The 14,853-nt window shown below is 41.5% G+C and overlaps 1 protein-coding gene across 3 annotated transcripts; it reads right to left on the bottom strand.

The window, feature by feature from the left end:
* Positions 1–889: 889 nt before the first annotated feature.
* Positions 890–9,297, bottom strand: mob3c (MOB kinase activator 3C). Of its 3 annotated transcripts, none has more exons than XM_061683531.1 (4): positions 8,956–9,297; positions 3,962–4,527; positions 2,296–2,498; positions 890–2,030 (listed from the first exon to the last, which is right to left on the bottom strand). In XM_061683531.1, the coding sequence occupies exons 2-4, from the start codon at positions 4,377–4,379 to the stop codon at positions 2,001–2,003; spliced, it is 651 nt and encodes a 216-aa protein (XP_061539515.1). In that variant the 5' UTR covers positions 4,380–4,527; positions 8,956–9,297; the 3' UTR covers positions 890–2,000. The 3 variants fall into 3 exon arrangements, with proteins under 3 accessions (XP_061539515.1, XP_061539516.1, XP_061539517.1); XM_061683532.1 differs by lacking the exon at positions 8,956–9,297 and adding an exon at positions 8,791–8,855; XM_061683533.1 differs by lacking the exon at positions 890–2,030 and having other exon boundaries at positions 2,349–2,498; positions 3,966–4,527.
* Between the last annotated feature and the right edge of the window lie 5,556 nt (positions 9,298–14,853).

Below are 14,853 nucleotides of genomic sequence, written 5' to 3'. Positions count from 1 at the left end.
GCACAGCAGGAAAACACATGAACAGACATTTGCCACGCCCACTTTCTGCGTATTCTCTATTACCATTGGTCCGATATGAATACGACACGCCTCTTGACGTTTTGTTTATGTTTTGATTCGGGTAGTGAACTTTAAAAGGCTAATTGTTTTCCTATGCCTTTCCTGTCCAGTAATTTAATCAAAATTTGATTTAAAATTTATTTTATTGCCCCCCCCCACGCGGCACGGTGAACAACTGGTTAGAGCGTCTGCCTCACAGTTTTGAGGACCCGGGTTCAAATTTGGCCTCCTCGCCCGTGTGGAGTTTGCATGTTCTCCCCGTGCCTGCGTGGGTTTTCTCCGGGCACTCCGGTTTCCTCCCACATCCCTAAAACATGCATGGTAGGTTAATTAACAACTCTAAATTGCCCGTAGATGTGAATGTGAGTGCGAATAGTTGTTTGTTTTATGTGCCCTGCGATTGGCTGGCAACCAGTTCAGGGTGTACCCCGCCTCCTGCCCGATGATAGCTGGGATAGGCTCCAGCACGCCCGCGACCCTAGTGAGGAGACCGGCTCAGAAAATAGATGGATGGATGGATGGCCCCCCCACTGCCTCCCCAAAAATGCTGCTCTTGTATTTGTTTTTCCACTATTTGTGAAAATTGCTGAGCACCGTGACGATTACCCTCACAGGATAAATAAAGTGTCTGGCTAATCTAAAATTCATTCTAAATGGGAATGTCCTGATCTGGGTGGATGAACTTAAGTGGGAATATTTTCCTCTTTTTTCTAATTACAGGGAGGCACAGTGAACAAGTGTTTAGCACATCTGTACACAGTTCTGAGGTTTGTGGTTCCAATCTGGGCCTTTCGTGTGTGTAATTTGGATGTACTCCAGCTTCCTCCATCATCATCAAATTTTATTTACATCGCACTTTTCTTACAAAAAAAATGCAACCCAAAATGTAACACAAAGTGCATATTACAACATTTCAGAAACATGCATGTAAGGGTTCATTGAAGAGTATAAATCATGAATGTGAGTTTGAATGGTTGTTCGTTCATGTGTGCTCTGCAAGCAGTCCAGGGTCTAGGCCAAAGTCAGTCGTGATAGGCTCCACCACACCCATGACCCTAGTGCGGATAAGCAGTATAGAAGATGGATGGGTGGATGCCTTTCACAGCATGTCAGTCTAACTCATCAAGCACATTTTTTGTGATATTTACAATATGAATATTGTTGTAAAGTGCTTTAAGTCAGGGGTTTTCAAAGTTTCTGGGTCCAGGGACCCCTAACAGAGGAGAAAGGTTTCCAATATAATGCCAATTAAACATGACGTTCAATGTGCTCCTTGGAATTATTCGTTTTTTTACATTTAAACCTAAACATTCGTGACTTGGTAAAGAGAAAGTACTTAACTGAATCTATGTGTTTTTGAAATGCAGGAAACCAGAGTACCCAAGAAAAACCCACACAAGCACTGGGAGAATAATGCACACGCCACACAGGAACGCTTGGAGACAGGTTCGAACACTGAGGCTTTGAAATGGCTTTGAACAAGCTAGCCACTGAAACACTGCTGCCTTTATCCACTGGTCTCAAGTTTGAGAACCAATACCTAAGTGAACACACAGCAGATAACTTCCATTTATTTATGTTCATTCTTTCCCTTTCAGCTGAACCCATAATTCAGGGGTTTTAAACATTTCTAAAGTACAAAGTTTTCCTCAATAAAAGTCAAAATTGCTCAAAATATTTTATAAAGGTCAAGGTAATACATGCAGAGAATTTAAGACAGGAGGAAAGACAGGAAATCATTAACCAGCTCAGTCACGTAACGACAGCAACATTGTTACCATTAGTAACACACATATTAACACCACCTGAAAAAAGCGTGGCTGGATAGTAAAAATTCACAGTCACACTCGCACCGCTCACATTGTAATATTACACGTTCAAAAGTTCTTTAAAGTTTAGAGTCCATTGAAGGTGAGCATTGTCTTCTTCATATTTGAAGTTTAATTGCAAATCTTCTCAGTCATCTCTTTCTGTCGGAAAACAAAACAAAAACAATCACATTAAAAGTTAATAAATGAGGGGCAAGCTATATTTTCAATGTAAAGAAAATTGCATGGCCAAATGAACATTTTCCCTAACCTCTATCCTTTATTATTACACAGCCTTAACTTGAAAATGAAAGCCAATGAATGTGATGCCCATATCAGTCTTTCATGCTTCTGTGATTGGATGCATTTGACATTGACATTTTCATAGAACCAATAACACAAGGTGAAGGTCACACTCATGTCTCACCAGGGGCTCAAGTTCAGAGTGGTCAATGAGGTTGAACTCAGAGATGAAGAAGTAGTAGTGCTTGTAGCAGGTATTGATGTGGGCCTCGGCGCCCATGCTGCAGATGCTGTCAAAGTGATGGATGTAAACGTGCACAAACACCCTGAAGAGTCGGCTCAGGATCTTCTTGCACACCTGCTGGAAATTCTTGGGGAAAGGAACACCTGCAATGAACATGGGGGGGAAAAAAAATTCATTGTTTTTGTTGTTTGTTAATCCACCTATAAAAAATAAGTTTTAATGTTCATTCACCAGTCACTTAAAAGAACACTTTATTGGGAGGAATACACTTATTTTCTGATATATTTATGTAATCGAGTACAAATTTGTTTCATGAAATTGTATTAATCCCAACAGATTTCGTAGCGTTTCTCTTGGCTGCAACTGCTTCCAATAGGTATATGTGGATGCTGGATTTATTTTGTCCAGTCAGATTTCAGCCTCTACTGTATGTGTCGCAACTTGCCATGTCAATCTAATCTGCCCAGGCCCTTCAAAAGCATTTTTCCGTCCTCTAATTGGTCCGTTATAGTCAATTTAGACTGGCCAAAGGTCTGTAGTGATCTGCAAACATTGGTACAGTACGTTTGAATTAGTTATTTTCACAACGACTGATGGAGGAGAAATTTATTTGGTCTAAAAAATACCTAAAAACCCATTTTCAGAGCAAACCTTTTCAGAAAAGCTAGTCAGTTATTAAAGTACTGATGGTTTCCATAATTGCAAAGTGATAATGGTGCTATTAAGCGGTCGATTAAGTCAGGTTAAATCCCTAATGAAGGCCCAGGTTCCAAATGTACTGCCAATCCCCGATAAATTGGATTGTCTCAATGCTCACTTCTGAGTTATCTTTAAATCTGCTTTTAATGGGAGGATATAGCTGCATGTGCAACAGATTTCGGAAATATGACCTTCCTGAAAAACTATATCATTTATTTAATAGCCCTAAAACTGGAAGAATGGTAGTCTATTGGTTAGTATGTCTGCCTCACACTTGAGACGTTCTGGGTTCAAATCTCAGTTACGGCCTTCCTATGTAGCGTTTGCATATTCTACTTGTGTTAGTGTGGGTTTTCTCCGAGTACTGCCTGCCGCTTCCTTCCACATTCCAAAAACAAAAAAAAACAGTAATGTTAGGTTCATCGAAGACTCAAAATTGCCATGAGGTGTGAATGTGCGTATTTGTTTGCCTGTATGTGCCCTGTGATCGACAGTCCAGGTTGCACCCTAGCTCTTGCCCAAAGTCATTTCGGATAGGCTGCAGCTCACCCGCCGACTGAGAAGCACTATAGAAAAGCGATGGATGAATTAAATGTGAGGCCATTTCGTTGTGACAGTCTTATTATCATCCCCCATTATAAATGCAATTGTGGTAATTATCAAGTCTGTTGATGAGACAAAACAAGTTAGCCTTTTAATTGCTTCTTAATGTCTTTTAATTGCGTCTCAATGTCAGCCTCATGGTGTAATTAACAGAGTCACTGCCATTGAAAGCTTTAGAAGTCAAATATCCATGTTAACTGGGAAGGCTGGCAGTGAATGAGTTAACCTCGTTTTAATCTTAATGAAGGTTAATAAAGCAGTCAATAGACATTCTACTTATAGGTTAGAAAGACTCCTCACGCACCTACTCTGGTGGGGAAGATTTCCTCATTGTTGATGAGCGACTCTATCCAGTCCATCATCAGGTTCATGTACTTGAGAGCGGGCAGCTTGGTGGGTTTCCTGTAGTCGTCGCCATCCTGCCACCTGTACTCGTACCTAAGCCCCCCCGACATGATCGGACAGGTACGTTCGGTGCAGTACTCGCTGACCGTGCCGTAGATCAGGTTGATCCTGTTAAAGAAATCCACCACGTGCACGGCAATCCAGTCATTGTGGTTTTCTCCATCGGGCAGCTGCACAACCTTCCTGAGGTCCAGGCCAGACTTGAGTGAGGCTTGAGCCTTCTTGTACAGTTCAAAACGCTGTGTGCCGGGTTCAAAACGTTTCCTAGGCCGGAACGTTTTGTCTTTGCTGAACACCTGACCCAAACATAAAGCCATGGCCTCAGCAGTTTGCCCCCAAAGATGTACAGTTTGTAGTCCTCAGAATAGGCTTTTGACTTTTTGAGAGAAGGCAGTTTCTGGCCTGGATGAGGTCACAACAGAGGAAGAGCCTGGTCAAAACTGGTTCCAGATGTTGGGATGCTCACTGTGAAGCACAAAATGTTGTTGTTGTTTTTTTAGTTTTATTTGTTTTAGTGTCATTCCTCAACTTCAGTCCAAATGCAACATGACCACATGCACAATCTAACGAGATCCAATACGTGAGCCCATTTAAAATGTGTACCTTTTGCAAAGATAATTAAGCCCATTTTTTATTAACACTCTCAAGAGTGGCATTAATGCAACCATATGTTGATTTTTGTGGTTGATGTAAGTGGTGTACAACTTCACTGCATTCCAAAAACACGTTAGATTATTTACTGCAACCGATGAATATGTTTGTCAAGTTTTTCAACGGTCAGGCTTTGAAATTCACATTTATAAATCACTGAAATAACCGATGCCTGGATATAGCGGTGTTACATTGCTTTAGATTTGAGATCAGCTTTTGAGTAGAAGATAAAGATTTGGCGCTGAACCGCGGCCTCTCACTTCGATTATGAGGGAAATAAATGTCAATATGTTCAAAGTCGGATGAGTTTAGGCACTTCACACTCAAATAGAGTATGTATAGCTATGGTATAAACAGAGTATGATTCACGGGAGGTAGGAGGACCTGAGTTGTAATACTGAGAAAAAAAAATGACAAAGTTCATGACATAAAGGACGAAAGCCATGCAAGAAGCACCTGACATTCAACTTGAGCCATGCTGTGAGTCAATGCCGCTCATTGTGTATTTCTTAGTTATATATCTGTAAATAAATTTTTATTTTGCCATCAAAAGCCCTTTCTCAGTCTTGTTTTGTTGTTTAATAATTTGAAGTGTCTCAAAAGAAAAACATACTAACATCAAAGACACTGTTCTGCTTGGTTTTTTTTTTCACAAAAAGCTCGCTTCATCCACTTTTTGGTCAGAAACTGGTATATTGGTGAAACCAACCCATCATGTTCTACTGCTAATATCTAAAAACCCAAAAAAATAAAATAAAAAAAACTGAGAAGGCGAGAAACAAACTTTCAAAAAAGAAAGAAAAGGCTATTTTCTTTTGGTAGGTTATATTGTCATAGATAACAATATACTGTGGGTCTTGAAAGATCAGTCATAATACTCTTATCAATGTGGGGAACTTTGAAAACATTTGGTCGTTAATTGAATTAGTTTTTACTAAAATGTCCTTATGTGTGAATGTGAATGGTTCTGCCCTGCCGCTCTCACATTGGCAACCCCACCTCTTGCCCAATGTAAGCTGGCAGAGGCTCCAGCACACCATTGACCCTTGTGAGCATAAGGATGGATGGACATTTATATTGTAAATTTAGAATTTTCACAAAAGCAGGTGATAATCATTTTTTTCCCCATCCATCCATCTATTTTCTACCGCTTATCCGAGGTCGGGTCGTGGGGGCAGTAGCTTTAGCAGGGATGCCCAGACTTCCCTCTCCCCAGCCACTTCATCCAGCTCTTCCGGGGGGATCCAGAGGCGTTCCCAGGCCAGCCGAAGGATGTATTCTCTCCAGCGTTTCCTGGGTCGTCCCCGGGGTCTACTCCCAGTGGGACGTGCCCAGAACACCTCACCAGGGAGGCGTCCGGGAGGCATCCGAATCAGATGCCCCAGGCACCTCATCTGGCTCCTTTCGAGGTGGAGGAGCAGGGGCTCAACTCTGAAATCATCCCGGATGACCTAGCTTCTCACCCTATCTCCAAGGGAGACCCCGGACACCCTGCGGAGGAACCTCTTTGCAGCCGCTTGTATCCAGGATCTTGTTCTTTCGGTCACGACCCACAGCTCGTGACCATAGGTGAGGGTAGGAACGTAGATCAACCGGTAAATCGAAAGCTTCCCCTTTCGGCTTAGGTCCTTCTTTACCACAACGGATCGATACAAAGTCCGCATCACTGCAGACGCTGCACCGATCCGCCTGTCGATCTCCCGTTCCATTCTTCCCTCACTTGTGAACAAGACCCTGAGATACTTGAACTCCTCCACTTGGGGCAGGATCTCATCCCCGACCTAGAGAGGGCAGCCACCCTTTTCCGATTGAGGACCATGGTCTCAGATTTGGAGGTGCTGATTCTCATCCCAGCCGCTTCACACTCTGCTGCGAACTGGTCCAGTGAGAGTTGGAGTTCATGGCTTGATGAAGCCAACAGAACCACATCATCTGCAAAAAGCAGAGATGCAATACTTGGGCCACCAATATATCGGAACCCCTCTACGCCTCGGGTGCGCCTAGAAATTCTGTCCATAAAAGTTATGAACAGAATCGGTGACAAAGGGCAGCCTTCGCGGAGTCCAACCCTCACCGGAAACAAGTCTGACTTACTGCCGGATATGCGGACCAAACTCTGACTCCGGTTGTACAGGGACCGAACAGCCCGTATCAGGGGGTTCGGTACCCCATACTCCCGAAGCACCCTCCACAGGACTCCCCGAGGGACACGGTCGAACGCCTTCTCCAAGTCCACAAAACACATGTAGACTGGTTGGGCGAACTCCCATGCACCCTCAAGAACCCTGCCAAGGGTGTAGAGCTGGTCCACTGTTCCGCGGCCAGGACGAAAACCACACTGCTCCTCCTGAATCTGAGATTCAACTTCCCGACGGACCCTCCTCTCCAGCACCCCTGAATAGGCCTTACCAGGGAGGCTGAGGAGTGTGATCCCCCTGTAGTTGGAACACACCCTTCGGTCCCCCTTCTTAAAAAGGGGGGCCACCACCCCAGTCTGCCAATCCAGAGGCACGCTCCCCGATGTACACGCGACGTTGCAGAGGCGTGTTAACCAGGACAGCCCTACAAGATCAAGAGCCTTGAGGAACTCCGGGCGAATCTCATCCAACCCCGGGGCCTTGCCACCGAGGAGCTTTTTAACCACCTCGTGACCTCAACTCCAGAGATAGGAGAGCCCGCCTCAGAGACCACAGACTCTGCTTCTTCATGGGAAGGCGTGTTGGTGTAATTGAGGAATTATTCGAAGTATTCTCCCCACCGGATCACAACGTCCCGAGTCGAGGTCAGCAGCGCCCCATCCCCACTATACACAGTGTTGATGGTGCACTGCTTCCCCCTCCTGAGACACCGGATGGTGGACCAGAATTTCCTCGAAGCCGCCCGGAAGTCTTTTTCCATGGCCTCACCAAACTCTTCACATGCCCGAGTTTTTGCTTCAGTGCCTACCAAAGCTGCATTCCGCTTGGCAAGCCGGTACCCATCAGCTGCCTCAGGAGTCCCACAGGCCAAAAAGGCCCGATAGGACTCCTTCTTCAGCTTGACGGCATCCCTCACCGTTGGTGTCCACCAACGGGTACGTGGATTGCCGCCACTACAGGCACCGACCACCTTATGGCCACAGCTACGATCGGCCGCCTCAGCAATGGAGGCGCGGAACATGGTCCACCCGGACTCGATGTCCCCCGCCTCCCCCAGAACATGAGCAAAGTTCTGTCGGAGGTGGGAGTTGAAACTCCTTCTGACAGACTTTTTTTTTTAAATTGTCACAAACCCATCTATCACATGCACAGCAAAAAAATATATATAACAAACTGCATTAAACCCATCAGTTATTTAACAGAGTAAGCATAAACACCATTGGCAATCATTTAGGTTGCAGACTACTGTTAAATGTCAAGTATTAACCAAGCAGCTGCAATCACAATAAACAGAGCATTACATTTGATTATTATGATTTGGCATTTGGAATGCGTTGTTGAACTGTATTGGGTTTACGATCTCTAGTGAACTTTGCATTTTGGAGATTACAGCATGGCCTTCACTGATTGGACTCTGCAGTCAAGTGACCTTGGGTGCAATATGAAACTATTATCAACATTTGTGTACAAACTGACTCGAACATTTCCTGCTGCTGTTCTTTGACTCACAATTAGCAAAAGTTTCAGTTTGTTTTTGATCTCACATGAGCAATGAGTCTCAACATGTGACAGTTTGTTACTTGATTGATAAAACACTTCGAGAAACTCCTCCTTGAGATTTGTATGGAAAAAGATGATGTCACCACAATGATCTGAGAGTGTGTGATCTGCAAAACGGATCATTTTTCTTCCTCTGCCGGCCAGTTCAGTGGGGGAGCGCGAATACGTGGTCATGAGATAGCTCCATAACAAAAGGCCTGCAGAGGAAGACTTACTTAAACATCAACCAAACATAATCATGGGCATTCTTTACTAGTGAATAATAGTTTAAAAAAGCTAAAACACATGGTGGGTAAAAAAAAACAAAAACAAAAAAAAAACTTTCTCGCCCCGTAGTCCCAAGCAGTAGCAAGTCTGATCATGCACTCATCTTACGTACATGCATACTTCCCTGGTGTTTATCGACTCCACACACTAAAAACAAACCCATTCAAGGCCTGCATGGTCTAAATCAAAACATAGGGATGTCATCTTAAAACAAGAGCTTAAAGGATATTTGTTAACAAATAAAACAGAATGGGGGGAAAAGTTATCTCCACGGTACCTGGTTGATATCCTACAGAGGCGGCTCCACAATGTTGGCGAAAGCTTTGGGAGACGCTGGAGTGGATTTTAGAGGACAGCTCCAGATGCTTCACCCCCTTCTTCTCCCCCCTATATCCCCCACCCCACCCCACCCCCCCCCCTCCAGGCCCTCAAACAGACGTCCAACTACACACCGTAGCAAAGCACAAGTCAAGAAAAAGCAGTCGTTTGGCTTCCCTTCCTGCGGATGATGTCACATCCTGACTTTGTCTTCTGTGCCTGCTCTTGCTAAATATGCGGTAGTGTGTGAACCGGCTGGAAAAGGCCTTCTTTCAATCCTTCCTCTTCCTTTCCCCCTCACTTTTCCTCATCCTACCAGTCCGCTGAAGCCCAGCCCCTCTCTGGTGAGGTAGGCCACGTCTATCCACCACAAGTACAGAGGAGAGAGCTCAACAATCCCACAAATATGCCAGAATATCTGGCAGAGCGGGCTGCTCTCTCATGGTAACATATCATTTAAACCCTTCACCGCTTTAAAATGTTTTCATGGAAGCCAATAGAAAATGCCTTAGTCAAAAGTTCAAATTAGGAACATGGTTGTCTAGTAAGGCCTATTGTAACGCTAAGGCCCCAAGGTGTTCTGTGGCTCTTTAAAGGTGACTAGTGTTGCAGTGGGTATCAATTACTCTGCTTTGTAATAATGATAGAAAACCCACAAGCCTCTTTCTATACTTACTGGGTATATGAGATACCAAGGTATATGGGTGATAAAATCTCCCTCAGTCAGAGGATTCAGACTAAGAGGTTGTTTCCAGGATACAAATTGAACTATCCAATTTTCCTAAAGAAATAAAAATATTATATATGTATATTATGCAATGAAAAAATTTTGGACTATTTCTAGACAGTGATAATGAGGTACAAGTAAATGATACTACGCTTGTAATCCAAAACAGTCAAACCTCAAAACATCTTTCCCCATTAAAATGAATAGAAATGCTATTTTTCCGTTCCAGCCTCCGCCAAAAATGCCAACAAACATTTTTGTAATGTGGTTCTAATAAGGAAAATAATAAAGAATTAAACAGTTTGTGCATCATGATTAATTCATTGTGGTTACTTCTGGTATCCATGACATGGCCACCTAGGGGCAGTACAATACAGTCTTGCGGACACAAATGAAAAATTTAAATGACTGTGTGTAAGTGACTCAGTAACTAATATAGTAATAATAGTCATTTTTCGCAGAAGATAAAAAAGGTAAGAATGTGAGTGCATTGTCGTATTGTCTGTCTACATGTGTTATAGCACTGTTTGCGTTCAAATATTCATTGCTTAAAGTGTTATAACACCTCCACATAGATGCTATTCGTTAGTCCGTCAATTAGCGGTGCAGAATATATCGTTTGAGCATCGTCATCACAATGTACATGTGGGCAATGTTCACATCGCAGGTTGACATGTCACGGTAAATTATAACCCTTCAAACAACACACACGCAGCAGCCCACAGTGTTGTATACTTATATTCTTGCTAACTATTAATGAAAACATGGGAAACAATGAAATGTCTGCATTTACCGTTTTGATCTTCAGAATGTAATGAACAAATTCATGTCACAACAGATTACACTTGGAATGAGTGGGTGGGGGAGCTACAGCATTTGTGAAGGGACAAACTTGGGTATACACAAATCAAATATAGAAATACTAATGCGTATCACATTAAAACGTGTAAAATAACAGGTTGATTAAAAATAAATGAATAGTGTTAGGGATGTGCATATGACTATACAGTATAACTTGGCATGAAAAATTATTTTAACTCGAACTCTATAACCTGCTTAATACAACAGTGCATTTATACAGGTAGACGTCATGCAAATGACTGAGAATACTTTTGGGCTCTACTGAGCATTTCATTTCTACTGAAGCTGTGCAAACAATACAGAAAGGGAAAAAATGAAATGTGTGCTAATTTTCACGTCACGAGTATATTATCCTGTATTTCTCACATTGCAATACGTCGCAGTAAATAAATAAATCAATAAATAAAATATTAATCACAGTCATTTTTTCCCATTTTCATCTAGCCCTACCGTCAATAGATTTTCCCATTGTGTGTTAGCATTAAGTTAGAACAGTACTTTCAAGCCAAGTTATGTGGTTGTTTTAAATACACAACATGTAAAACATTCTCTGTTCTTTGTTTAGCCAGACCGTAATCTTCAACTGGGAGTGGCATTAAACAGTTTGAAGCCTTTTTAAAAAAAATAATTTTCAAAAAACTCCCAAGTCGGGTCACTTTTATCGCAAGGCACCACTGTATTTCATTTCTGTATGTAAGTAGAATTTTCAGGTAGCCTATCTGTACTTGTTTTTTTTTTTGGGTAGTGCAACTTTTTACTTTTACTCCCTTACTTCAGTGCAGGAGTTGAACTTTATACTTAACTTTATAATTTAACCAAAATATTATTTTTACACGAGTATCTGTACCTCGTTACAGTAAGTAGGCCTACAGAATGTTGAGAACTTTTTGCCACATTTGTTAATATCGAATTTACCAAACCAGACAGCAAAAGAAGTTGTAGTAACTCAAATTGGCCACTTGAGGTCCTCCTGATTGTAAGTTATTTTATTATACTGCCAGTAGTCAGTATTCAGGTCAGGTCAGGTTATCAATGAGTTATCAGTAAAAGAAACATCCTTTTTTTTTTTTTTTTTTTTCAAACCAACTGTTGCCGGTTTAATATGTGAAGCCTTTTGCTCGTAAAATACAGAATATAGGACGACATGAAAATACAACCCCAATTCCAGTGAAGTTGGGACGTTGTGTTAAACAAATAAAAACAGATTACAATGATTTGCAAATCATGTTCAACCTATATTTAATTGAATACACTACAAAGACAAGATATTTAATGTTCAAACTGATCAACTTTATCGTTTTTAGCAAATAATCCTTAACTTAGAATTTTATGGCTGCAACACGTTCCAAAAAAGCTAGGGCATGGTCATGTTTGCCACTGTGTTACATCACCTTTTCTTTTAACAACATTAGATAAACGTTTGGGAACCGAGGACACAAATTGTTGAAGCTTTGTAGGTGGAATTCTTTCCCACTCTTGCTTGATGTACAGCTTCAGCTGTTCAACAGTCCGGGGTCTCCATTGTTGTATTTTACGCTTCATAATGCGCCACACATTTTCAATGGGAGACGGGTCTGGACTGCAGGCAGGCCAGTCTAGTACCCGCACTCTTTTAATACGAAGCCACACTGTCGTAACACGTGCAGAATGTGGTTTGGCCTGGAGGACACGACGTCCACAATTTCCCAAAACAATTTGAAATGTGGACTCGTCGGACCACAGAACAATTTTCCACCTTGCATCAGTCCATCTTAGATGAGCTCAGGCCCAGAGAAGCCGGCGGCGTTTCTGGGTATTGTTGATAAATGCCTTTTGCTTTGCATAGTAGAGTTTCAAGTTGCACTTACGGATGTAGCGCCGAACTGTATTTACTGACATTGGTTTTCTGATGTTTTCCTGAGCGCATGTGGTGATATCCTTTACACATTGATGTCGTTTTTTTGATGCAGTGCCGCCTGAGGGATCGAAGGTCAAGGGCATTCAATGTTGGTTGTCGGCCTTGCCGCTTACATGCAGTGATTTCTCCAGATTCTCTGAACCTTTTGATGATATTATGGACCGTAGATGATGAAATCCCTAAATTCTTTGCAATTGTACATTGAGGAACATTGTCCTTAAACTGTTCGACTATTTTGTAACGCACTTGTTCACAAAGAAGGGAACCTCTCCCCATCTTTGCTTGTGAATGACTGAGCAATTCAGGGAAGCTCCTTTTATACCCAATCATGGCACCCACCTGTTCCCAATTAGTCTGTTCACCTGTGGGATGTTCCAAACAGGTGATTGATGAGCATTCCTCAACTTTGTCTTTTTTGCCACCTGTCCCAGCTTTTTCGGAGCCATACAATTCTAAGTTAATGATTATTTGCTAAAACAATAAGGTTTATCAGTTTGAACATTAAATATCTGTATTTATAGTGTATTCAATTAAATATAGGTTGAACATGATTTGCAAATCATTGTATTCTGTTTTTATTTATGTTTAACATAACGTCCCAACTTCATTGGAATTGCGGTTGTCGTTAATCAAATTGTCATGTAAATTCTCCTCAATGTTTTTGGTTTTTGCCGCATCTTGCAAAGTCAGTATGAACATTTGCATATGGAACAACTTTATGGTGTTCAGATAACAAAACATTACCCTGCCTTGTGGCAAATCCAAATATGTCCCCATAATGTCCAGCTGCTTCCTGGCAAATTTTACAACCCACAATCCCCTACCCACTTTTTGTACATTTGTTAATAATTACAAATCACTAAATACAGTATACAGAGGGTGTAAAAGTAGGTATACAGTTGTAAGCGTTATCTTTCAGTTTATCATTTATTATTTATTATCTTTTCAGTTTATTATTTATTTTTTATCTGATTCCACCTCAATGGATTTCTTCTTTTTGGGGTGCAGTCAAATATAAATTATATTTAAGAAAACCGCACAGCATTAATGACGTGTAAATTCACAAGAGAAGCATGCCAAGAAATTAGTAACAATTAAGACCTCTGTGTCAAAGTCTGCTTGAGTGTAGAAACTAGACTACAGCTATCTCTAAATACAAAAGGGAAGCAATTTGAGCACGTAAAAGATTATAAAAAAAAAGATTTAAAAAAAGATTTATCCTCTGCAAAGAACATCTAATATTATTGCGCCTTACTGAAGAGTGGAGACTGGCTCCATGTAAGGTATATCCATGTCTGTACTATACTGCACTCATGCGGCCGAGGCGTGCACACCAGAAAGAACAGTGCAATGTCCAATCAATTAAAGCAAGAAAATTGTCAAAAACAGTTTGATCTATTTACATTCTATCTAATTGCCATTACTGTATGGCAAAAACAGTTTGATCTATTTACATTCTATCTATTTGCTATTACTGTATGGTTTTATAAAGTACAATATTATACAGTGCCATTTTTCATCTTAAAAAAAACAAACATTTCCGTTGGGCTTTTAGGGAGGCTGGATGAATTAATGGCATTTCCATTCATTTCAAAGGTAAAGGATGATTTGAGATACAGCGCTTTGATTTTGAGCATGGTAACGGAATGAAATAAATCTGTATCTAAAGCCACCACAGAATATATGTTTTCAACTGAATATCAATTCCCTCAAGGTGAGGGAATAAACGTAAAATAAACAAATGCAAAAAAATTATTGGAACAAAGGAAAAGCTTTTAAGGTAGGTAGATACAGTAGTTATCTAATAAATGTCATGCATATCCTCGTGTACCCTCTTCTGGAGCAATGTGTTTAACTCTAGGAATATGGCCATTGCATCACCTTAACCTTGTTTACTTATATGAGTAATGAGTATATGAGATATGAGTCCGCTGCAAAAAAAGCCGACTGAAAAACTATGCAATCTCATTTGATGAGCAATGTGGATCCACAACATATGCCAGTCGCTGTCATAGGCTTCATGCCAGATGTTTGTGTCAACACTCAGAAATGTGACAGACGAGGAAGTGGAACCAGTCGGGCCTTCTTCAAATGTCACGCGGATACTGAAAGTAGTGGAAAGTTCATCACTTCAAAAACACACAGCCTGACATACTGTATTGAGGACTTCCCATCCATGTTCATCGTCAACATATATCAGGACTTAAATACATAAAGAACGTACCTGTTCATTTCAATACTGAAATCCGTTCACTGGACACTTCATTAGGTACTCCATCCATCCATTTTCTACAGCGCTTGTCCTCATTTGGGTTGTGGGTGAGCTGGAGCCTATCCCAGATGGGTGGGAACTCAGGCTAGTTAGTGTCATA

The sequence above is a fragment of the Phycodurus eques genome, chromosome 8, assembly GCF_024500275.1.
Source record: "Phycodurus eques isolate BA_2022a chromosome 8, UOR_Pequ_1.1, whole genome shotgun sequence".
In the NCBI taxonomy this organism is placed as follows: domain Eukaryota; kingdom Metazoa; phylum Chordata; class Actinopteri; order Syngnathiformes; family Syngnathidae; genus Phycodurus; species Phycodurus eques.
The sequence above is the reverse complement of the archived record's forward strand: the minus strand, read 5'-3'. Positions and strand labels throughout refer to the sequence as shown.

Bases quoted from the DNA above. Each gene is read 5' to 3' on its own strand.
- mob3c (XM_061683531.1), bottom strand. From the start codon at position 4,379: ATGGCTTTATGTTTGGGTCAGGTGTTCAGCAAAGACAAAACGTTCCGG. The intron at 2,499-3,961 runs GTGCGTGAGGAG...TGTTCATTGCAG, and splicing joins AATCTTCCCCACCAGAGTAG to GTGTTCCTTTCCCCAAGAAT. The intron at 2,031-2,295 runs GTGAGACATGAG...GTTTTCCGACAG, and splicing joins ACTCTGAACTTGAGCCCCTG to AAAGAGATGACTGAGAAGAT.